Here is a 25,181-nt window from a genome sequence, read left to right as displayed (position 1 = left end):
GTGCAAGTCACCACCGGTCGGAGGGCCTCTGTGTTTTCAGTGAGGAGCAGCCACGCAGAGATACACACAGTTTTTGTTCCGGTTACCGATGAGTTGGTTAGAACTTGTATTTACAGGACGAGGACTGGAATCTTAGTTGTTACGACTGAGCGCCTACACAACTGTATTCCTACGTCCTCGGCCTGTAAGCACAAGCGTCTGTGTGATGCCTGAGTTGCACAGGGAGCTCAGTCAGTAATATCGTAATAACTCTGCATGGCGCCAGGTGGGGCCCAGTCTTACTGGGTGGGGGAGTCTCTGTGTAAGTTATAAAAATGTCTAATCACTACGCTGTACACCTCAAACTGACGTAATGTTGCGTGTCGACTGTAATGGAGAAAGAAAAGTTTTAAAATGATAATATAAGGAGGAAAACTAATAACACCCTGAGTTCCAGTCTCGACTTGCTCTTCACAAGACGCGTCCCCTGTCCACCTGCATTTTCTCATCTACGTAAAAGTAGGGGTTCCCTCTGGTCTCTAGTTTTTACTGAGTCACTGTTAGCATTGGGATCCATGTGGATGTTGAAAGAGTGAGATGTCGTACGGCCCGTGCTCTTTCATCGAGAGGGGATTTCGGCAGCAGTAGCAGCGACTTCTGGTAGTTCTGCTCTTTTTTTCAACTTTTAGCCCCTGTTCTTCCTTTTCAGTTTCTACATGTCTGTGACTTCATTGTCACCACCTTCCCAGGTGCACCCCCTTGTTAGAATAGCCTGTTAGATTTTGTTGGTGGTGAATGCCGGTGGAAATCATAGCGATAGTTGAAGTAAAGATGTTCTCTCTTCCTCCGGTAGAATGGCGGTAGCAGCAGGGTGTATGCTCTGTGTCGCTTCTGTACTGGGCTCTCAGTGACATCCATGTCTCGTCTTCTCCTTTGCACAGGCAATGACTTGTTTCTCGTGGCAGTTCACGAGCTAGGACACGCCCTGGGCCTGGAGCATTCCAACGACCCCACCGCCATCATGGCCCCGTTCTACCAGTATATGGAGACCGACAGCTTCAAGCTGCCCAGCGATGATTTACAGGGCATCCAGAAGATCTACGGTAAGCCACCGCCGTCAGTGTGCTTCATCCCGGAAGCCCAGAAGCCCTGCCGCCAGGTCTTCTCCGGGACGGGGCTCACATGTCGAAGGGGGGGGGTTCCTCAATGAAAGCACCGGGCCTGTTGCCTGTTGGCAAGTGTTTAATCAGTCAGGTTCTGTTGGCAACAGGCCCAGGTCCCTTAATAGACAGATTATGGGACAGTCTTACACACGGATACGATTTTCTAATCAAGTTTAGTTGAAACCAATAGTTACAGCAAAGACCTGATAAGCTGTAGTGTTTCCATTCAGGTGACAATAGATATGACATGAATAAAACCAATGGAAATAGAGTGTACATTGGTGCAAACTGACAGACTGATCTCAGGTTATGGTGGTTGATGTCACATGTTCCTACAGAAATCACTTTTGAAGTTGCAGAAAACACCCTTGTGTGATGGATATAACTAAGTCACCTGGAAAGGGTGTAGTTTTGGGACTCAGAGTGACAGGTCACAGTTGGTTGAGTTTATTAGCAAAAGTCAAATGAAGTTCTAGTGCAGCAAAATTGTTTTTATTGGTGGTGTCCAGTCAGCACATGCAAATTGAGGCAAAAGGGAGAGAGGCTGTTGCCGTATTGACTCTAATCCTGGCTCCCTCAGTGGAACCACTGACCGTTATGAAGACGTGTAACTGTTAGGTACTTGGCATTTGTAATTCCTACACAGAGAAGAGCTTTACTCAGTTACTGAAGTGAAGCGTTCCTCGTGCACTGCGAGTGTGCTGCTCTCCAGATGTCAGTTAGTATCCAGTACCCAGAAGATGTCGCTTGCGTTTTTGAGTAGCAGAGTTTGAGTTTCTAACGTGTTTTGCCTTCGTTAGTCTCTTTAGTTTCAATCTCAGTGGTGAGCGCTCTTACAGGGTTCACATAGATTTGCAAACATAAGGTCCACTGTCGTGCTGCTCATTGTTTGGGGGAAACTAAGGACAGAGATGTGGGGGACGCCGAGCTGGGGAGAGCTGTGAGGCCCTGTACCTAAGAGCATCGCAGGGGAACTGCAAGGGGCTCCTTCCTGGGACCTCCTGAACCAGGGGTCCAGACTGACGGTCCGAAAAGATTGTTCTTTCCATATCGAAACATTAAGTGAGAGCAGCTCTGTGTTTCTTTTCAAAGACGCAAATGCCCGGCCAGTGAAGTTTTGCCTCGGTACCAACTGTGTTGTGAAATTTGGCTTGACTTAGAACCCTCTTTTTAGAGGCAGTTCTTCACATTAATCTTTGACTAGTGGTGTTTTAATCAATAGCTATCTTAGATTCTGTATTCACGTGAAACACTGTCCTAGCAATTTATCAAAACATCTCAGTAGAAGAAAATAAGGAAAGTCGGGAAAGGTTATAAAATATAATTGGAGACCAAGGGTAGAATAAACTTTGATCTGTTTATGTTAATCTTTTAGAAATATTTGCATAGACTGTCTATCAAAATCTAGGGTTCACTTTGGTGGACTTCACATGCTACGTTCCTTTCCGATTATTTATTATTTATACACCACCTACTTCCAGAAAAAGATTTCACAGCAGCTTTTCCTACAAGGACTATCGTGAAGCTATACAAAAATATTGTTAACAATTAATCAGGAAAGCCTCATTCCTTGGATCCGGGATCTAGTGTGGTGAGCACGGTTTCTCAGCCTCGGCCACGGTTTGCTGGGAAGACGCCGTGATTCCCAGACCACACACGGCCTCAGCGACCTGTAGCTTACTCAGCCTGCGCTCTGGGACATCCGGCACTGTCCCAGCTTCTGTGAGCCAACAGCTGTCTTCCTGTTCCCAAGGGCCACCTGACAAGACCCCCCCACCCACGCGACCTCTGCCGACGGTGCCCCCACACCGCTCTGTTCCTCCGGCCGACCCTCGGAAGAATGACCGGCCCAAGCCTCCCCGGCCACCCACGGGCCGACCTTCCTACCCGGGAGCCAAACCCAACATCTGCGATGGGGACTTCAACACTCTCGCCATTCTCCGCCGGGAGATGTTCGTTTTCAAGGTAGGGAGGCCACGGGGTTTTATTTTTACAGTACGTCAAGCGTCTGCAGCGTCGCTTTAGAAAAGCAGTTCTCATTCATTCAGGAGTACTTTCCCAGACCTCTCACAGTCAGAAGGTTCAAAAAAAGCATCTTAAAACATAGACACACACCTGGGCTTAAATGTCTAGCGGGAGATTGCTGGGACCCTCTTATTTGGGGAATGCATTTATGTCGGCAGAAGCCAGAATGCCTGCAAATGTGAGGGTAAGAGAACCCCCCTGGTTGACAACAGATAAAAAAGTACAGTTGGAACCGTGTAACCGCTCACAGGCGCTCTATGGTTTGCACACCTGCACGGGACCCCCGCAGCTTCACGTGACAGAGCATTGTTTTAGGGGGATACTGATTGTTTTCTTTGGGGTTGGCTAGTTGCCATTTGAGTTAAGTCTCTCTGAGGCTGGTGCTTCGATCTTACATATAGGTGTTGCTCTTTTCCTTAGGCATTTGTACCTACCGAATTTATTTTATTATGTTTTTAAAGGTTATAAGCTGAAACTAAATGTGTTTTTTATGTCATTGGGTTCTCAGACAATAACACTAATAAACAGTGTATTAAAGTAAGTCACATCCTATTGAAAAGTGAATATAGGGTAATACCAAAAAGTAATTTTCTCCATCAGTATTGCTAAACCTATCTTACAGATGAATAAAGAATAAATGTTTTATGCCAGCATTACAGTATTAAAATAACCACATTTTCCCAATACCACCCATTTAAAAATAAAATACTGTGCTCTCTTTTTTGGTGGACACAAATCAATAAGTAATTATGGGTTTAGTCAATCCTACTTATGCAGAATGTTCCATCCACCAGACGCTGTCCTTTGAAAATACGGATTTCATATACTTTGTGACTGGCAAAGTGCTCTGTTTCCTTTATTGGATAATCAGATTTGGATTTGATGTGACATGTACCAGAGTATCGTGCTGTCCAGGAAAGATCGATGCTTTTGCTAAAACCCAGGAATAGAGTTTTGGGTTCTGTAAATGCGATGCTTACTTAGATCTCTCCTATTCAATTTAAGTAGGTTAGTAAATTCAGATGCGAAGAGTAACATTAAAAAGCTTACGAGATATATTCTGTCTATTCTACAAGTCACCAGATGACAAGGGAAGGACTTTGTTTGCACTGTTTTGGCTGAAGTTCAACATCCCAGCTTCGTGCCTTGATATCGTAGTGATGTCACCCAAGTGTCACCCTATCTGAGCCTGTGCTGTGAAACTGAGTTTGCGTGCCTTCTTTTCATTCCTCTCCTCACTCTAATCAGATCGCTGATCTCTGAGGAGACCTGTGTCATCATGTCTGATGCCCATTGGCACGGCCTGTGGCTCGCCACTTTGCGAGAGCTTCCTGAGTGCCGTCGAGTGATACAGTGAGGCGCTGTGGCCACTGGCTGCGGGGACCAAGTTCATAGACCAGCTCTCAGATAGAACGCGGTAGCCGCAGCCTTCAGTATCAAGACAGGTGTCTAGTTTGTAATGCTTCTGGGAGTCTCTCATGTTTAGTCAAAACTCTCTACGGGAATGAGTGTCTGCCCTCTGTCTGAATTCAATTTCTCTTTTTCACTAGTCCCTGCTGTCTTTCTAAGAATGATTTCTGGTGAAGATGTCTTCCGGTAGGCATTCCATTCTCCTTAATCTCCACTTGCCTGACGGAGTGTGTGTTACGTGACGTCATAATTCTCGTACTCCTTCCTCTTCCATGTCATGAGTCCGCAAGGGCAGGGCGGTTTTCTCGGCACCAAGGGTGTGACTAGGAAGTGCCCTGTCTTCACAGAGCTTGTTCCCTAGGAGTGACAGCAAACGTGGACCTAAGTTCCTTTAGGACCAGGAGTCAGAGGCACAGCCCTGGCTTGCAGAGAAGCTGCAGGAGTCTCAAACAGCTCAAGGGACTCGACTGAGACAGAGGCCTTGGCTGAGCTCCGAGGAGTTTCTCGGGCCCGGGAGAGAAGGTGGTGCTTGGGCAGTGAGTGTGCGGCGGAGAGAAGGCACCGTGCCAGCCATGTACCCAGGGGCACAGGATGTCGTTCCGAAGCAGGAGGCCGGGTCACCGCACAGGAGCGTGGCCGGCGGTACCTGCTCTTACAGCACAGGTAACCTTGCCGGGTGTATGCGCCACCTCCCCTCGTGCTCTCCGAGCCTTCCAATGACACCACAAGACGGATACAGTCTGTCACACACAAGAAAGCCGAGACACCGCACAGTGAGTGGGACATGTGGTTTATGAGGCTTGTTTGGTAGTGGTCAGGAGTTAAACTCAGGTCTACCTAACTCCACAACGATTCCCACGTGAAACTTTGCTACCTGGAAGAATTAGGGAAAGTTTCAAACAGAAAACTGAACCTGAAATTCTATTTTATAGTAAATATTCAATGAACGTGTCTCAGGCTCCTCCTGAGTTGCTGTCTTGGGCATGGGCAACGTAGCAGTGAACGGAACCGGTGAGACTGGGTCCTCGGAGCTCACTTTCTGGTTCAGTGGGGACGGCGGCTGAGGGCGTCACACAGGGTCGGACGCCCATGGAGGAGGTGGGAACGCCTCCGCGTGCCTGAGCCCCTGTCCTGATTCCTTTGTCAGTGGCTTCTAGTCCGATCTCCTCCCTCTCTGCCTGCAGAGCCCGGCCCACCTCCACCTCTGGTTACCGTCCTTTCCCCACACCTGTCGTCCCGCCTGATCTGCAGCGCCAGCCTCTCCTTTTTACTCTCACACCTGCCTGCACCTTTCCATGCTCTTCATGGTCATCTTAGTCAAGCATATTTTAAGGTCACCCACTCTTTGAGCTCGTTCTCACCAGCATTACTGGGTTTTCCCCTTTTCTTCACCATAGATTCCCTACACACATTCGTCTGGACTTGGCTTTACCCACAGCCTCCATGCCCCCCACTGTTCTTCAGCCCAGAACCTCCTTCCAATGGGTTCGTATTTGTTCTCCACACTCAGGTGGCATGCTTGTATCTTCTGTCTGATTGTTTCTCACTCTGAGGTGTTCCTGGGGTGTAGAAACTTCTTCAGAGCAGAATCCATCTACCAGAGGCTGTCCTTTGAAAATACGGATTTCATATACTTTGTGACTGGCAAAGTGCTCTGTTTCCTTTATTGGATAATCAGATTTGGATTTGATGTGACATGTACCAGAGTATCGTGCTGTCTAGGAAAGAGCGATGCTTTTGCTAAAACCCAGGAATAGAGTTTTGGTTCCTGTGGGCTTCGCTTGGGCTTGGGTTCATGAACGCCGCAGTTATTGAACTAAACTATAACCAGTGTCCTTTTTCTACAGCAGTGATTGGCCAAGGTGGCGTGACTGAGAGTATTCCATTCAGCCAGTGGGCTCTTCCTTGCCCAAGATTTCCATGAGTGGCATTTACTTAAGTCCTTCTTGTGTGATTTTTAATAAATAAGGAGATCTCGACATAAGTGAAAGCTAATATCATCAGGCACTATTATTTTCTTATGAGAAAGGCACCTTTCTTTGTAACAGGAGTTTCAACATGAGTCTTTTTGGCAGCAGGCCTCCTCATAGGGGATCTGATTTCCTGAGCTTTCCAGGCCCTCACTGATTTAAAGGGAGTTCCCATCGCTTCTGGGCCTTTTGGAGAAGACGTGTGTGTAGTGGCTTCACTTAGAAGTGCATTTCTCTATGGGGATGGAAATAAACTATCCACCAGAGCATATCACACTGTCACATGTATGTCCTGTATGAATAACATCCCTTCCTTACGCTTGAGAGAGCTAAGCCTTCCATGCAGCTTCACAGTCTTTGGGGAATGGAACCGACCTAAAGCAAGGCAGCGGCAATCAAAACAAATGCCGGGAACTGGAACAAAATCGCAGTAACAAAGGAAGCTTTGTGCTTGTTTTAGAGAAGGTGATTCTTACGAGCCGTGCCTCAGAGTGCCAGCTGTGTCTCCTGGAGCCGCGGTTCAGACTGAGCTGAGACGTCTGATTGTTCAGTGAAAACTCTCCGAGTTCCTTTGCGTTACGAGATACAATCATTCAATATTTAGTTACTCTGTGGTGTGAAAGAAAGCAGGATGAGCCAAACTTGTACCGAATACACTTCAGAACACAATATTTTGCTGTCTATAAAAGAATGCAGTGGTAACGACATTCTTCCTGAAGCCAAGCATACAGAGAAAAGAACAACAAAACAAACAACTGTTTCCAACACCTGGAGTTCTTTTAGTGCAGAAATAAAAAGGAACGCTTCCATCTGGCTGCTGACCAGACTCGGCCTTTGCTAACAGTAGCTGAATGGTGGCCCACGGGCCAAGCCCAGTGAGCACTGGACAGGACCCCATTTCCTCTGCGAGATGGCGGTTCTATTTTATAAAATAAGAGATTTTTGTATGACAGAGACTGATTGATTATTGATTGATTGATTGATTGATTAATTCAGAGAGAGAGAGAGAGAGAATAGAGATGCTCATGGAAAAAGATACTTTAGAGGTATAAGTTTTTGTCTCAATTATATTTCCATCATGTGCTTTGTATTAACCTCTTCACAATTGAACTTTGACACTTCTATTCAGTGGCATATTATCTCTTGGTCTTCAATGTCACCTGTTTCTCATTCTGTGCTGAAAGTCTCCCCATGGACCGAGGTTTACCCTTTCATTTATTTTATTCGGTTTTAAACACTTCTTCCCCTTGTTGCATATTTCTCTGTTTCAACTCTAGGGTCACTAAGGGGTAGAAACGACCGTGGGTCCATGTGGTGACTTCCCAAGACGCCGTGTGGCCGCTGGGCACGGGGAGGCCCCGGGTGTCAGCAGCACCAGGGAGGTGTGTCGGTCAGCTCTGAAGGTCACACACAGACCTGTGTGTGTAGAGAAGTGAGTGAGAAAGCGCAGGAGTGGTACCTGATCAGCTTCGCACGCGACCTCCCCACCCAGAGGCCAAATTCAGCACACTTAAAACTGGGCTCCCAAACTGCCTCACACTCCTGCTCCGCCTGCTTCTCTCCTTCCATCTAAAAAAGGGTAGCTCTTCCCATTTATTCGGGAAATGAATGCATTCTAAAAGGTGGAGCCACGTCAGTTGTCTGAACCTTCAGAGACATTGGAGTCTAGCCGTTTCTCTCCCCTCCGCTGCTGCAGTCCGAAGGCACTGTCCCTTCCCGCTTCCCGTGACGCTGTCCCCCGATGGGCTCTCCCGCTCCCTCCCTCGCCCTGACCCCCATCCCATCATCAGTCCTGCACACGGAGCGATCCTGTGAAAACACACGTCACGTCTGCTTTGCCAAAAACCCTCCAGTGTCTGACTCAGAGCAAAGCCAAGGTCCTTATCAGACAAACCCATGCTGGGTGTTTGTCCAAAGGAAGTGCAATCACCGTCTCTGCAACCCATGCTCCCTGTGCGTTTTGACAACAGTGAGAAGTGGACACAACCTCAGTGTCTGTGGACGGATGGTAGATAAGGAGACGTGGTGGGTGCATGCAGTGGGTGTCACTCAGCCTGACCTGTGGAGTGTGCATACAGGGGTTGTCACCCAGTCTTACACAAAAAGGAGTTCTTGCCCTTTGTGACAACACAGATGAACCTGCGGACGTTACGTAGGCAGAATGAGCCCGACACAGAAGGATATTGCATGGTTTCGTATGAGTATGTGGAGTGTGAGCAGTCAGACTCTCAGTGGCCGAGAGCAGTGGTGGTGCCCAGGGGCCGGGGAGTGGGGCGTGTTGGTCAGAGGGTACAGCGCACACTTACCAGACACACAGGTGCTGGAGACTAACGCACGGCAGACGACTGTAGTGAGGATGGATTGCTGGCTTGAAATTAGCTGAGAATAGGTCTGTGTCCTCACCACATGTTCTCACCTTGGTAACTAGGTGAGGAATGGGTGTGTTGATTAGTGTGATTGCCATAATCATTTCACAGTGTGTGCTTCTGTCAAAGCTTCGGGCTGTACCTTAAACACGCAGAAGGTTTATTTGTCAGCAGCACATGAGTAAAGGTGGAACAAAAGGTCACGTGTACTTCAGTTGCCCAGGAGGCCACAAGGTCAGCCGTTGCACTCTGCCTCGCTGATGTCGTCCCTCTTATTCAGCTCACTTCTCCTCACTCAGTTCCAGCCACACGTATGTCTCTGTGGGTCCCGGGACTTGCGTTTGCTGCTGGACCGCACAGCGCACAGCCCGTGGCAGGAAGTAAATACTAGTTAAAAGTCTCTGAGCTCACTTCCTCATCTGTGTGATGGCTGATAACCTGTGTCACAGGTATGCAGGGAGCGCAGGAAGTGGGAGCCGTTCCGTAGCCAGACGCTGCATCGGACTTACTCAGTGTATTCACTAACTCGAATCCCCCTCGCTGTTGGAAATGATTTGGAAAAATCACTTTGAGCTGAATAAAGCTCACAGAAAATGGCTCTAATTCTGAAGGTGTCAGGGGAAGGGATGGAGGGGCGTATTGTTAGCGTTCATAGCATTTTACTCAGGGAAGTGGATACCAACATTCTGTTGGTAGGGGATCCGAAAAGGGTTTTCCAGACAAAGTATAGTTGGGGACAGTACACAGCCAGGAGACTGGACATACTCGGAGCCACGCGTAACGGACTGTCAGCAGCCCGGCCCGCTCACGGTAACAGGACCTGATCGGGGCCGTTCACATCAGACACAGGCAGCGACCGCTAAGACTGGAAGCAAGGTGTTAAGTAAACATTCCTCATACAGTAGGACAGAATCCTGGTCTTGCAACGATTTTAGGGAAACGTTTAAGGAAGCCGTTAGAATCACATGCAATACTGCATTTTCATGTCAATAGGTAGTGACTTTCAAACTATTTGTATTCAGTTCGGGTTAAGATTTACTCCTGGAAGCCTTCAGATTCTTTGATAGCCATTTCCTGACGGCTGCCATGTGGAGTCAAGTGTGCAAGTGGCCGGTAGAATGGATTCAGTCACCTGGCTTTCCAGTTCCCTCGCTAGTCATTTTATTTTGGGGTGACTTGGAATGTTTTAAGTATGTATATTTGAGCTCTGGTTTTGGATTCAGTAAAACTCTTTTTGTTAATATTATAAATGAAACTCATGTATGAAGACAGTGTATGTTTTGGAGACTAACATGCATTTGATCATGTACTTGTTATTTGACATAAATTTATAAAGTGAACAGGGCAATTCTATGTAGTTTATGCAAAACATCTTCTCAACGTATGTTAATTGTGAGCTAATTTGAAAAACCCTTTGTTCCAGAGCAATATTAATCTTCCTATTCTGGAATTATTAATAATCTAAATATTTTCAGTGTCAAAACATGCTTTTTCTTGTTACATCTTTGTCATACTCTATATGTTGAGATTTTTACATAGAAAGTGCTTGGACTCACACTCCAGGGTTCAGAGCACTTGAACCTAAATGCAAGATTAGTAAGCAGAGTTCAGTCCAAGGTTTCTGCTGCACGTAGAAAGCAGTTTGTTTTATTTCAGAAGTTTTGAAAGCAGCACGTTTTTTACTTTTCCTCCATATTTGGCATTTGTGATGCTGCCACTTGGACCTGTCCCATTTCTGTAAAGCACAGACGAGATTCGGGCTTTCCATTCCTTAAATAAACTTTCACTACATCCTGTGATGATTGTTGTGCTTTGTGGATTCTGTGAAGCGATTAAACATCCAGCCAGCGCTTCAGAATTTCTTAGAAGCACCCATTTATTTTATCTGTTGTAAAAGGGTCTTACATGTGTAAATATTTAAAACTAAGTAGAGGCCAACTACCATTATTTGCAAATTATGTGACAGTCTACTTCAAAATTCCGTGAAAATTACAGGAAAAAAATACGACTATTAGCAATGTTAAGAAAGGGGTTATGAGCCATAGTAAAAAATTGGAATACCGCTTTTCTAATAAGCACTTAGACTACATAATTGGAAAGTAACTTTCTTGACATTAAAAAAAAAATGTCTCAGGATTAAACTTAACTAGTAATACTTGGTCTGTAGGCCCCATTCAATAAGTAATTTATTAAATGACCACTGCTTTTGCTCCTAACTCTTTCTTTTCTACATTTAACTTCCATTCAGGAGGTTCTGACAGCTTTGTTTATTCTCCTATATGTGCTTCTTATATGACTTTAAAGTTTCAGAGCTGTGTGTGTGTGTATGTGTGTGTGTGTGTGTGTGTGTGTGTGTGTATTGGTTATTTACATAGTTATTTTCAAGAAACTATAGCGAATGAGTAAGATTGAAAATATTTCAGGTTTAAACTACAGCATTAGTATGTTTTACAGTAAACAGGAAAATGTGCATAGATTCCAGAAAATAAGCCATGTGGGGTAATTCATGCTGAAAAAATGAAGTAGAGCTAAAATGAGCATGGTGCCACTGCAGCTTTCTCGCCAGGAGAGAAACGATTTGCCAGCAATCTGCATTGGCCGGGGTGTGGTCGTCGTTAGAAAGTCCGCCCCGTGGGGTGGAACGCAGTCATTTGAACGTTTAATTTTGGAGAATGTGGGAAAGAATGAGGCATGATTATAACGTATACACAAGAAAATAATGCAATACAACATTTTATGTATGATGAAGTGCATTGTTTCAAGTATGTGTGTTGACAAGGCATAGAAATGATAGAAAATGACGTTAGGCAAAGTATAGAGTGATGGCATTGTAACGGGTTCCCAAAATGTGTACTGTTGTGCCAATGTCTATACATTTCATAGCTCAACGTGCAGGGGCGTTACAAAGGCGTGACCCCTGTGAAGGTTGTGGTATGTTGATGGGGACGCTCTTGCTATTTCACAAAACAAAGGTGTCAGGAAGCATGAGTGTGAGCATGGGGGTCTCCCTAAGGCTGTGACAGAGCCTGGGCTCGTTCAGAATCACAGGGACCCGTTTCCGTGATGTGACTGGACCTGGCCGCCCAGGGAGATGGGGGTCTGTGCCCGCTGTGCATTGATCTCAAGCACAAACGGCTCAGTGATCAAGCTCGTGTGTTGCTCATCTGCAGCCGTGCCATTTGGTGGGCACCGTGGCGAAAACGTATTCCATTCACTATAGAAATACTCTCAAATCGTGCAAATGACAAGCTATGTGGCAATTAATTCAGAGTGTGCTGTAAATTTACACAGTGCCAGGGCTGTCACAACGTGGTTTGTGAGCTCAGCAAACCCTGGAAGGCCCTTAGCACAGGGTGGTTCCAGCCCCTGCTGTTGCTGCCCTCAGAGTGACAGTGTGGTCACCTGCAAAGCTCCATGTGACTGAAGAGACTGCAAGGCAGGCTGTGACAGTCCTCGCTCTTAAGAAACCTACGCCTGCGCTCTTTTATTCACCCTGTTTATTCTTTAATTCCATCGAGTTTGATGGCCAGCAAATAGCAGCTGGATGCTGAGAAGGAAATGGCACGGGGCGACCCCGTTCTCACCCTTGGGGAGACCAGTGACCGGACTGGCACGAGGCGTTGCCGTGTACTGTGATGCGTGAGGCCCCAGCCGTGCGGGTGCTGGGGCCACAGACCAGAACCACACGTGTGGAGGCTCTCGTACCTGTGCCCCTGAGAACCACAGCACGTTAGCCGCGCTGGGTGCTGGGAAGGGGGTCATGCATCGGGAGCCAGTGGAGCTCTGTGGACATTGAGGCAAGAAACTGAGATGCGAGGCTGGAGACACTCGGGTGGGACCAGGTCGCCGAGGATCGGCTGTGCCATGCCAGCAGCCCGCGGCTTTGCTCTGCAGGCCGCTTAGCTGCCCGCAGATGCCTGGGAGTGACCGGGTGGGACAGAGCAGGGGACAGAGCTCCGGAGAAATCCTAAGCGGATGTGGGCTCCTGACAGGTGAGAGGGCCCGGACCCCCTGCTGTCAGGTAGGGGCTGAGGGTCAGGACGAAGGAGCTCTGAGAACTGCAGCTCCAGGGGTGGCGGGCTGGATGCCGGCCCTCACAGGGCACCGGGTAAGTAACAAAAAAGAAACAAAGAAAAAAATGGTCTTGCTCGTGCGTGTCAAGGGCTCTGACGTGGGGGTCAGAGAGGGCCAGATAGCAGGAGGCCGTCCTGCCTGGCAATGGATGAGAACCAGCAGAGCACTGGGATGGAAAGATCGGTATTTACTGAAACTTGCCTCAGGAGGAAGCTGTATCCTAGGCTGAATGTGCCTTGCTGAAGCATAGGACGTCGTGTGTGCGGGAGCATGTCCCCTGGGACAGTGGCTGGGCCTGTGTGTCCCCGTGCTGCACCCCCTCCCTGGTGAAGCTTGTGCTCGCAGCCGCCCCTGGTCAGAAACTAAGCTGGCGCTGTGGCGGCAGGAGCTGGGGGCCGAGCTGGCCGCCCATGCGCCCCGACAAACCGCTGGTCGTCCTGAAGTCCTGTGGGACAGACAGCATCTCCGAGTTGTCCTCTGCCGGGGCAGTTACTGTCCGAAGGGTAATGCTGAGCCTTGTGTTGGGTCCTGCAACTTCCATGCCATCTCGTGAACTCGTTAGGATGTCTGTGCTGTGTGAATTAACCTCGTTTCCCTACTGGTCCCACGAAGACAAGATCAAGTCGAGGATGTAGAACAAGTTCCATGACTCGAGTTCTGAATATGCGCGTGGAGACTGCGTGCCGGGATCCATGCTCTGAGTTAGAGTTTGTGAAAATAGGAGATAAGTCATCACGGTAGCTCCCTTATGTCAGCGCTAAGAAAAATTCAGTATTAAAATAACAGGGGCATTTATTTTGCTCTGATTATGGTGATGGTTAAAAGATTCATTATTAAGAATCCACATATTTATTATTCATAGAATGAGAGCAAAATAACGGGCATAATTCTTTCAACATCTCAAATTTTCACAAGTTTAGTTGAAAATTCATTTACAAAGTATGGGCAGTAAAGGTGTTTTCTATTTTGCTTTCCTTTTCTTAAAAGTCAGTGCATGTGAAGCATTTCCAATTAGGTGTTTGGTTTTAGGTGGTTTTATTATTTTAAGTCTGTGGTTACATACGTTTTCCTTGAAATTGGTCCTCGCGGAGCTGTGAAGAAGTGGCCCAGAGGCGGTCTGGCCTTCACCTTGGCCATGGGGAGGTTCCTGGTCAGACCTGAGAGCAGCGTCTGCTCAGGGCGGGGTGGCTGCCGGGGAACCCAGTCTGAGTTAGCTCAGCTGGGGGCATGGGCGTGTGGTGTCACATGACCCAGACACTGAGCAGTCACAGGGCCACCAGGATGGCGCTGCCCTGAGGACATGGTGCCACTGCGACATGTCCCCCTGTGAGTGCTTTGGCTGGTTTGGGATCTGTATTCTCTCCCTGTAAGAAGCATTAACCCTAATCTAATAGTTGTCAGTGAGGTTTCGGAGCCCTTCAGATTTAAGGGTGGTTGTGGGGACCTCTGCACTTGGGGTCGGTGTGAGAAGTGAGGGTGCCTGTGTGGCCCATCCCTCTGACTTAGCCGACCCCTTGCAGTCGGCGTGGGCTCCTTGGCGGTGGTGGCCTGGGCGGCCCGGTCCTTAGCTGCACAGTTTGGCTACCTCTAGGAATGTGACGATGTCCAAGTTCCCCAAACATCCTGAAGTCGGCAAGAACTCACGTTCTTTAGTTTAAATTCACCTTTTTGAAAAATGCCTCCTTGAATCTGAACAAAGCTTGGTAGTTCTTTAGAAACTGATCTGTGGGTTTCCCCACAATTCATTCTCATTTTCAGAGTGGAAGGGTGGGGAGTCCCCCTGTTGCCAGCCCCGGGCTGCTCCCATAGTTTGAATGTTCGAGTAGCATGAATCGGACATAGAAACGGCCTTTGGCAGTTTCTTTACTGTTGATCGACATAAGTCGCATTCTGATTTAACTTGAAAATAAGGGTTTTTTCCTTCAAATACTAAAAATTTAAGCTAAAATCATGAAACATTTTCCCCGATTCAGTATATCAAAACTCATCAGGAGGTTAAACGAGCAGACATGCCACTGAAAGGGCTACAGCAGGTGACCTCAAATAGGAGAACTGCAACGTGGAGGGGGTGGTGAGGGTGTGTGTGTGTGTGTGTGTGTGTGTGTGTGTGTGTGTGTGTGTGTAGGGGCCGGGATCGACACGAGGAGGCAGAGCGTGTCTTGGTAACGCCCCCCTCCCACAGTAACGCTCCCCTTCCAGGCAATGCTCCCCGACCACAGGAATTGTCACTGTGGGGGCCAGATGCCCGATTTCAGAGACTAAGGTAAGACCGCCCTACTGGGCGCAAGACACATGATCACTTTCAGTGTTTTTAAAGTCAGAATTTATAATGTGAGGGAGTTTTCTTATGTTTCTAGTGACGAGCGAATGGGTCTGGTCTGGCTGGGAAATTTGAAAATTACCACACACAGTCACACGCTCCACATTTGGGGCGCACTTGCTACAAGAGGCTGTGGCTTCGCAGAGGGGGCTGCGTGTTTTCCAGCCCCCGCCCCCGTTGCCTGCTGGGGCGAAGGTCCCACCCCCTTCCCTCCCACCAGGGCTGTCTCCGGAGGGACCTCTGTCTGCAGCGCAGTAGGTACCCAAGGCCTCTGACAGAGACCAGGAACTTCAGTCCTTGCGTTTTAGACCAGTTTTGTTTTCATTGTTCATTTTGGAAACACCGAAAGACACAAAACAAAAATGACAGTGATCCTCTAAAGAAACAAGAAAGCAGGAAATGAAATTCTCAGTTTTGTTCAAAATGCCTTTACCAGTCACATTTGAATTTGAAATATGGGCACTGAAGTTCTGGTTCCATTTTAATACACGGCCAAGTATGACTTTTTGAGAAGTTTTAAATCAATAATTCAATGTATTGAACATTACTTCCGTGAAGCCCCAGGGAAGCGGCGTAATCAAACCCGTTCACAGTTCTTCATTGAAACTTATAACCAGTTCCGAGCCTCAGTACTCTAAAATCCTCACGCTGGTTCACGTCAGGCTCTCTGCCAAGTCAGTTTGTTCCAAGCTCAAGGAGCAACTTGCACCCTTGAAGCTGTGGGGGTTTTAGAAGTTTGGGTAGGAGAGCATAGACCTGGGCACTGAGTGTCCTACAACAGTGTAAATACAGCGTTTGACCGGTTGTGCCTTTGGGGGCAGCTCAGAAATGCCCTCAGGTAGCGTTTTAGAGCCTTGGGAGACAGAACCAGGTGTTGTGTGCATAAGGGTGGACGGCTCCGTTGGCCTTTGTATACTGTTCTATACCACTCTCTGGTTTATCACTCTGTTCCCAATGTCTAGCTTGGCCCCTAGCTTCGGAGGGAAAAATTAAGTCAGTATTACATAAGGAAAGAATTCTGGATAATCCGTGATTTGGGAAGTGTCTTAAATGCTCAGTTAACGACCTGACACTGTTTTTCAAGCAGACGCTTTCAGGGACACGCTTACCTTTCACGGGCTCATTAGCTAATCAGGCAGACATGCATGCTCAAGGGCTGCACTCAGCTTTCAGGCCCATTTTGTGAGAGCAGAAAACCGCTGTTCAACAGTGCTCGCTGATTCATCAGGAAGGGCTTTGTTGTTGTTGTTGTTCGTCTTGCAAATATTTGTAATGAGGATAGCTGTTCCTGTGAACTTGCCTCTTAGTTTTAGCACATTTGGAAAGTTGCCAGTGTCCCGCAGGTGCCCCCACCTTGATGCCACACTGAAACAGGCACTCGGATATCCTCCTTTTCTTGTGCCGTGGGTGAGAACTAAGTCGCAGAGGCGCCTGCCTCGCCCTGAGGCACAGAAGGCCAAAGCTGGGGGCTGCGACCAAAACCAGAACCCCAGAGCTCAGGCTGGCCTCCCGCCTGTGTGGTGTTGGCGTTTGTCTCTAGTGGCAAAATGTAATGACACGCACAAAAAATGCCTTGGACATTTTAGTCTCAGATTGTAGTACTTAAACAATAAACTTGCAAAAAATTAAGGCAATTTTGAAGGCAAAATTAATAGAGCTTTCCTCTTAAAGCCCCTCAGCCAGTTGTCGCCTTGCCCGCACGGTACCACCAAGAACCACTGGAAGTAAAATCCTACCTAGTGTCCCGTGAAATCTGCGGGCTCTGCCCTGTACTTTGGTGCCTGCTCGGCTCTGCCTGTAGTTGTATGACTGTGTGGCCCACCCTGAATTACAGTTGCAGGCCCTGTGCACTAAATAGTATGGAAACTACCTGGAATGAAATAAGCCTTTGACAGTGGTTAGGAAGGCCAAGGAGGGGAAACTGAAACCCTTTTGACAGGCCGTCTCCGAAGGGGCTGACATGCTTTCACAGGCCCTTTCACGTCGGCACGTGGACAGGCTTTGCATAACACGCCAAGCCAAACCCGTTAACCGCCGCGTGTACGAGGGGCGCGGGGCTTCGGGGGCCTGGAGAGAAGATGGACGCTCTCCTACTGCTGGCACTTGAGCTTGAAATTACGGTTTTGAAGTGTTGGGTGCTGGGCCTGGAGACACGTTTTCTGGGATGTGCTGCTGGTCTCAGCCCACCCCTCTGGTTTCCTTGAGAGCTGTGTGTTGCAATGGTCCCAGTTTCATAAATTATAAAAATAAAGAGACCTTTTTAAACCCTGGGTCTGGCCTGCGTAAACTACAGAACATTCAGAACATAGCAAGAGGAAGAAATGTACTGTTTCTTTAGGTTACCTCTTGTTTTACAATTTTGGTCAATACGCAATTTTGAAAATAAAACAATAAACTATCTTATTTGGTATTACAAGTAATGTTACTTAAAAATCAGTTAACCATATCATCAGTTAATATTGGTTTTACACTCTTCTAAAAACTATCAAGGATTTCAGAAAATCATAATTTCATTATAAAATAGTCCACACATTAATAGTAGCACAGAAATAATCTTAATAAATCATTTTGGTAGGAATAACATTTGTCAGTAGAATCTGTAGTTATCTTGCGTGTATCTGCTATTTACAAAGATTCTGTTAGGTTGTGTCCAGAAACACACCACAGAATAGTTGTTTTAGACTGAAGCATGTTTGGGGGAAAGAAATGAATGTAATTATCCTACATTAAAAGGAGACTGTGGTGCTGCCTGGAGAGCCACAATATGCTCTTATGTTACACGTGAAATAAAGAGTTCTTTCTGTTATTTCCAGTAACACACTCCACCTCGGTAGGGCCCCAGACAGACCTGCCTTATACTAAATAAACGGTAGGTTCTTCGTTTCAAAGTGAGAGCCGGTGTGCATTTGGGCAGACTCTCACAGGCATGGAGAGGATATTTTCCTAAAGCCCTTTAATTCTGTATTTCAAACATGAAACATTTATAGCATCATTGAAACTGCTAGTGCATACTTGGAAATAGAGGGGAAAACGCCGTTTAAGGTTGTGTTTTGTGTTCCACTGTCACCCACATGCTTCTGAAGCGGCGTGACCCCATCCAGGTAGGGACCCAAAGGGTGTCCCTTCTGCTGTGAAAATGCTATTTTGGGGCATTTGTAAAACAGCACCAATCATTTGTGTTATTTTCTTAACTTTTTTTTAACTTTCGCATTAAATTCCGCTTGTAAAAAATATGCAAAGAACAGCTAAAATGTGGGTGCAGAAGAAAATTAAGGTGGTGTACGTCTGAAACATGTTGTGCTGGGCAATGGTGAAAATGGCCAGGAAGGCGGCCAGGTGGGGGAGCCCCAGATTTCGAGGTCTCGTCCCTGGGCTTGTGGGGCCACAGCCTCAGTGGGTCAGGCTATAAAGGACTCGGTTAGCAAACTACAACCACACAAGCCTGACTAATGCTCGAGCTGAAAAAATGACAACTTATCAATTTACAGTGACAATTGTCATTATCACGAAGGAAAACGTGGTTATTTATGCCCCACAGAAGTGCAGCACATGCCATATACTGCGTCTGGGGCGGCAGGATGTCCTTATCGGTGCCACTGGAGAAGATTCCGATGGCCCTGTACTCCCGGTATCACAGCTGCACCGGCTACAGTCGGATGTGGTTACATATGCTGTTTTCAGGATTACACTCCCGGGCGGTGTGAGTGCCCCTGACCGAAACCTGTCTATTTTCTCCCCCTTCTCCAGACAACATACAGTCAAAACCACCCATTCTCAAAGTTTCCACCAGCGCTGGGCTTCGTTAGGAGACTTAGGGCCTGAGACTCCCAAGCGCTTGTCCTTGTTCAGCAGAAGTGCGTCCACCCCGTCTCCCCAAGAGGCGCCGGCGTTTCTGGAGTGGGTGACGCTGCAGCCAGCCGGTCTCCCCTGGTACAGGCCCGTTCTCAGTTCCCCTCCGTGAGGTACTGACGTGCGCAATATGGGACTTAAAAGCTGCTGTAATCCAGATACCAAGTTTGGAGAGCGTTGAGCACAAAGATCAAGTTAGGAGAGAAAAGCAATTTTTTTTGTTTTACTTGAAAAGACGCCTCCTGTGTCACAAATGTGTATTTCTACCATGGATAGCTTTAATCTCCATTTCTTGCCCAGCGTGTTCATTGATTTAGTCATGTGACAAATATTTACAAGGTGTCTGCCTTTGCCTGGCAGCCTCTGGGATCTGGGATATTTCCACGGACACCGCACAATCCTGTCCTGCAAGGAGCTCCATTTGACTGAAGGAGGGGACAGTCAGCAATCAAATAAATACACCTGCGTGTAGAGGCCAGCAAGCAGTGCAGTGGGACAGGAGACGGCAGACGTTGGTGGTGGAGGCCGGTGGGCGGGCTGCTGTGCTTTGGGTTCCCGAGGTGCCCCCCGCAGGGTGGCAGGCTGGCTGGGGTTCACACCGCGAAAGGAGCCCGCAGTGCAAGGATACCAGGGAAGAACTTTCCAGTTAGCCCCGCAGCTAAAGAACGCTAAGTGTTTGCTTCTGAGAGTGGGGGCTATGAGGGGCGGTGCAGACACCCAGGTTCCTGATAATACCTGTCATGTTTCTGCCAAAGCCCAGCTCCAGAAACACAGACGCCTCTGCACCGTCTCAGCCACGTGGGGCTAATGCTTACCATACTGACAGAGCAGACCTCGAGGATTGATTTTTAATAATTATCAGTGTCTTCAGTCCATATACATTGATTACTTCTTTAAACTTCTGAAGCCAAGCCTTTAGAATATTAACAAGAGGGAAAACCGGAATGTTTCTGTCTAGAGTTGTAATGCATTGGTTGAAAGGGTGTCTTAGATACAGTGTATTTATAACAAATTGGTCACGTTTCCGCCACCGCTCTACACATCTGTGTCTTCCGTGGCACAGGCTGACATGCAGTCTTCTGTCCTCTGTGGCTGTGGAGGTGACGGTGTGACACTCGCTGTAGGGACGAATTGAACCAGAACAATATACTGAGCTATTAAATGGGTGAGCAGAAGCCTCTAGTCCCCTGATGGGTTTTGTGTTCATATTCATAATGTCCACGATTTCTAACTAGTAAGACACAGCAGTGACAGAATCTGATTGAGGAAGAAAAATACCTGTGAGGATCTTCTGGAGGGAAAGTAGGAATTTATGGTGTTGTATAGAGAGAGCCAGCCACAAAGTATTGAACAACAATGAATGACGGCAAAGAAGTGTTGCAAAGCAACAGGTGATCTATGTTGTTTATTGGTCATTAACTGTAGGAAATAGCTGATTTTTTATCATACAAATTCGTCTTTTATTTCATTGTGATGATTGATTGCTGCTAATCTTAAAAACAAAACAACAAACTTCAGAAATGGGCTGTGGACATACTAATGCTCACTGAGCCCCAGAGTGGAGTTCCTGTAGGTGAGACGTGCATTTTGGGAGGTTAGTAGGAAAAAGGCAACGAGACTCTCCCAGCGCTCAGATCTTCCGGAAACAGTACAGACCCCTTTTGCTGTTTCAGGTTGGCAGCTTGAGCTCAGTATACGTGGTCGGCGCTGCGTGGTAGATGTTAGTTTTGTATGAACTGGGTCACACGAGACGTATTCAAATCACCAAAGCTAGTAATCGTTTCAGTATTAGCAAGGCTGTCGTCCTCATTCTTCTCAGTGTTCAGCTTTAGTTTGGGGATGAAGGGGACGATGCGTATTTTGTAAATTCCTATAAAAATGGGTGATGAAGACTCGTGTTGTAGTTATAACCATTAATACACAAGTGATGTTTAAGTTATCAAGTAGCCGACAGCCCTTGCTGAGGAGCGCTTTCTCATACTCTTCTCAGTGGGCAGGCCCGGGCCAGTAAGGGGAGCGTTCCCGGGCCCAGGACGGGGTGCGGGATGTCCCCTCTCCCGGGAGCCCCGTCTGTCGGGTCGTACGTCCTGTGGCTTGTGAGGACAGAGCTTAGGGCAGGGCAGGCGGTACCTCTGACCTCCCTGCACAGGTAGCTAAACCCCTGTGTGAAGCGTGTCTCCAAGAGCCGTCACATGAAGCAGTCGTGCCCGGTACTGAGACTCGGCCGCTCCTGCTGTGGCAACGCCTGCCGCTGACCTCTGAGCCCCAGTCACTGAGGGATCTCCCAGGGCCTTCGCTTGCTAGTTTCTGGGGAATTCTCGGCCCCCTCCGCCCTCGTCTCTGAGGAGCAAACCTCTAATTCTGCACAGACCTCTGACTTCTAATTTGTTGACGAGTAACTTGGTGTCCCTCTGAAAGAAAACAAGTGTGCCTGGGGCGCGTTGCCCTGGGGCCCCCGCCTCCTCTCTCTCAGAGCTTACAGCACAGTCCTGAGGACTGTTTCTGTGCGGTGTGTTCTCATCGCTGGTTTTCTGCTCTGCTGTCCGCAGTCCTTTAGCCGGTGACTCTCTGTCCAAGCAGTGGGGGTGGTCTGCGGAACAATAATGTGACCGATTAATTGGAGAAGACTCTGAAGTAACACTGCAGAGCACCGTCAAGCTCTGGGATTCTGCCCAGGTCACGTCATGGGGCTTCAGTGCCCACTACACTGAATGCCGTGGGAATGCACACAGGGACCACCCAGAGGGCGGGGGAGCCCGGGAGTCCGGCACATATACCCCTGGGGTTGCTGGAGCCTGAGCGGCGTCTTAAAGGACACTCAGCATGGAAAGGAGAAAGCAGGGAGGAGACGGCGCCCTGGGAGGGAAGGACATGTGCAGAAGGAGCTGCGCCCCCACATCTGGTGCCGTGGGAGCTGTGGGGGCTTTAGGGGCTGGAGACGTCCAGTGGGGACACTGCCTGGCTGCTGCCCAGCCAGCCCTGTGTCCGGGCCCAGGAAGAGATTCATGTGTGTGTGTCTGTCCGTCCGTCTGAACGCTTGTTCTGCACGCGGGGTTGGGGGGTGGGGGAGTGTTTGAACCGGACAGGTCTGTGCTCTCAGGAGACGCGGATGACTAAAGAAGCAGGGTCATTTCAGAGAACTAGCGATTGTGAGGAAAATAAAACCTCATGAGCTGATAGAAAGAGACTGAGGAGACAACGCGGGATTGGGTGGCTCAGAAGGTAGATGGCACGCAGTGCCCTGTGCACCCCAGCAGGACGCCCTCTGCCTTCCTGAGTCAGCAGGACCCTGCATTCCAGGGCGAACGACACCCTTTTCTTCAGGTCAGAAATAAAGGGATGGCCGTTCCCAATAGGTGTGCTGAGGACACAGCTGTTTGCAGCCCCTTAGGCCCCCCAAGTGGTGCCCCCACCCCGTTCCTGGGGCAGCGGTGACGGCCTCCCCGGCCTCCGACTCGGCTGCCTGGCCCTGCTCCTGCTGGACTGCACGCCACCCTCAGAGTTCATATTCCGGGGTCCAGAACTGCAAGTGCAGTGGGACCGATGGAGCCTTTTCTGTGGTTTTTATCACTCAAGTGTGTGACGATGGGGATTGAAATGGAGGCCCTGATCCCCCAGGACGGGGGGAGCAAGCGCCCAGTGCCGGCGGGTGTAGCCGTAGCCGAATTCAAGGCTCTTTCCCGAACAGTGTGACGTGGGTGGGCTTCGGACCACGCGAGAGAAAGTGCTTTTAGGGAAAGGAGCCCTAAACTCCAGAAATTGTACTAGTTGGATTGATCTAGGTGGGAAAGGTTTCATTTTTGTCATGTCACCGAAAATCCAAGAAGCCTCGGTAGATTGTGTGTGTTGTGTGTGTACTTTGTGTGTGTGTGTGTGTGCACATATGTATGAATGAATAACTGAGAAATCCCGGGAAAGCTGGTCAGGCGGACCTGTTCTTGCCTTTAGCTCAGGAAAGCCCCACAATAAGTCACTCATTAATATCTCAGTGTGGGGAGGACAGCAGCGTTGGGGATGTGTACTTAGTATGAAATTGTACAAATATGTCACCTGCAGCTGACACCCTACGTACTAAAATCTGAAACAAAATGCAGTAGTATATTTTAATCTATTAGAAACTAATTTCTAAAACATAGTTTTCTAATATTAAAGCACTTTGGATTGTCTCTAAATTGTTCTGAACTTTTCCATAGAAAACAAATTAATGCCATGGGCTGTCGCTTTTTGGGAGTTGTTTTGCCGTTAGAAAGAAGCTACGTGAGACACCGGTGTGGGCTACTTATTAACTCACCAACATTTATAAACACCTGCTCTGGGGAGTCGTGATTGTTCACGAGATGGACGTGGACACTTAAAGTGTCCTTTGCGGTGAACGCGTAGGCAGGTGACCCCAGTGGGACAGGCAGGTGACCCCGGTGGGAGTCCACTCTGACGGCCTTTTTTTGAAGATAACTTTGTTCATTGGGGTGGACATGTAATGTGTCATCCTGCAGTGGAGGGCGAAGGGGCCCCCACTTGTGTCCCAGGGGCCGGTGGGTGCAGGTGGGCAGAGCAGGGGGCACCCACACTGTCGGCGGGGGTCAGACGCAGCTGTGTGCAGACTCTCAGGTGCTGAGCTGTGCCCGCGCCACTGCTCTCCCGTTCTGGAAAGCTGACCGGCCCAGGGCCTCGCAGGGGCTTGTGCGCTGCCTGCTTTTCTCCACCCGGAGCCCTGGGTGTAAAGACTGGGCGTTTCTACGTTACCTCGGACCCGCCCGGGCGCGCATTGGGGAGGGCGGCTGCCTGCTGCCTCCGGGTGTGTGGATGGCGTGAGGCTGGCCCTCGGGCAGGCGGGGGCCGCCATGCTGAGGCTCTTCTGCTTGCTTTGCAGGACCAGTGGTTCTGGAGGGTGAGGAACAACAGGGTGATGGAGGGGTACCCCATGCAGATCGCGTACTTCTGGCGGGGCCTGCCGCCCAGTGTGGACGCCGTGTACGAAAACAGCGACGGGAACTTTGTCTTCTTTAAAGGTAAGGCAGCCCCAAGCTGAGCTGTGTTTGGGTCATCGCGTCACATGAAGAGCAGCCAGGAAAGCCTGGGCGTGAGGACGCGGCCCGTTCATTTTAAGGAAGGAACCGCGTCTGTGCACCAGAAACGTCCATGAAGTAAAATCAGAATTAATTAACCAAATTAATTCTCTGATTTATGTGTTCTCAGGTGGCATCTCGTGTGTAAATCCAATTTAGGAGGCATTGTGGTCTCGTAGAATTTGCTTCACAGCACCCAAAAATAGTGGAATGAGTGAATGATTTGAAAGTCATTTTTCCATTAACTAACGGATTTGGGGTTTTGTACGAGTGTTTGGAGTTACTTGCTGCTCTTTGTGCTGAAATCCAGGTCGATTGTCTCAAGCTTTACTCACTTCACCCAGTTTACATTAAATGGTTTAAACTAAGAAATTGCTCATAAAGATGGGCGAAGTTAAGGGGAGAAAAAGTCCCGTGGGTCATTTCGCCAGTGAAGTCTGTTATGTTTGCTCTTATTCATCTGAGCACCAAGGCCTAACTGCGCAGACGCTCGCTGCCTGGCGTGCAAAAGCGAGGCTGGGGAGAGTGGGCTCAGGGGAGGGCACCCGGCCCCCAGAGGTGCTCAGATTCAGAACAACAAACCTGAGGTCTGTGGGCGACACGGGCGTGAGGTCGCGGGACGCTGAGCTGATCCAGGCGCAGTCGGTGCAGCGTGGAGGGGACCGAATGCGTTACCTCGGTGTCAAGGGACCGGGAAGGGGCTCCCATGGGATCCCGCTGAGGGGAGGACATGGGCATCTTAACCGGAATAACAAACAAGCACTTATTCTCAGGATTGAAGTAGAAGAGCTTATAGTAAAGATGCAGTAACGAAAACACTTGCAATATTTAAGTGAGGTCCCAACTATCCGTCAAAGGACAGTGTGTCCTTGGAATTCGTCCTGCCCTTGCCGCTCGCTCCTGGAGAACGGGGGCACAGCCCCTCAGTTCAGGGACACGCTGGTCCATGTTCCTTGTCA

The 25,181-nt window shown here is 48.6% G+C and overlaps 1 protein-coding gene across 2 annotated transcripts in view; it reads left to right on the top strand.

Annotated features, from left to right (window-relative positions):
• The window catches only part of MMP16 (matrix metallopeptidase 16), a 154,393-nt gene that overhangs the window by 109,218 nt on the left and 19,994 nt on the right, over positions 1-25,181 (top strand). For both annotated transcript variants that reach the window (XM_081070079.1, XM_081070078.1), the window contains exons 5-7: positions 921-1,082; positions 2,896-3,107; positions 24,027-24,165. In XM_081070079.1, the coding sequence (XP_080926205.1) occupies positions 921-1,082; positions 2,896-3,107; positions 24,027-24,165 (513 nt within the window). The remainder of the gene's footprint in view (positions 1-920; positions 1,083-2,895; positions 3,108-24,026; positions 24,166-25,181) is intronic.

Source organism: Rhinolophus hipposideros (genome assembly GCF_964194185.1).
Source record: "Rhinolophus hipposideros genome assembly, chromosome: 13".
Taxonomy (NCBI): domain Eukaryota; kingdom Metazoa; phylum Chordata; class Mammalia; order Chiroptera; family Rhinolophidae; genus Rhinolophus; species Rhinolophus hipposideros.
The sequence above is the reverse complement of the archived record's forward strand: the minus strand, read 5'-3'. Positions and strand labels throughout refer to the sequence as shown.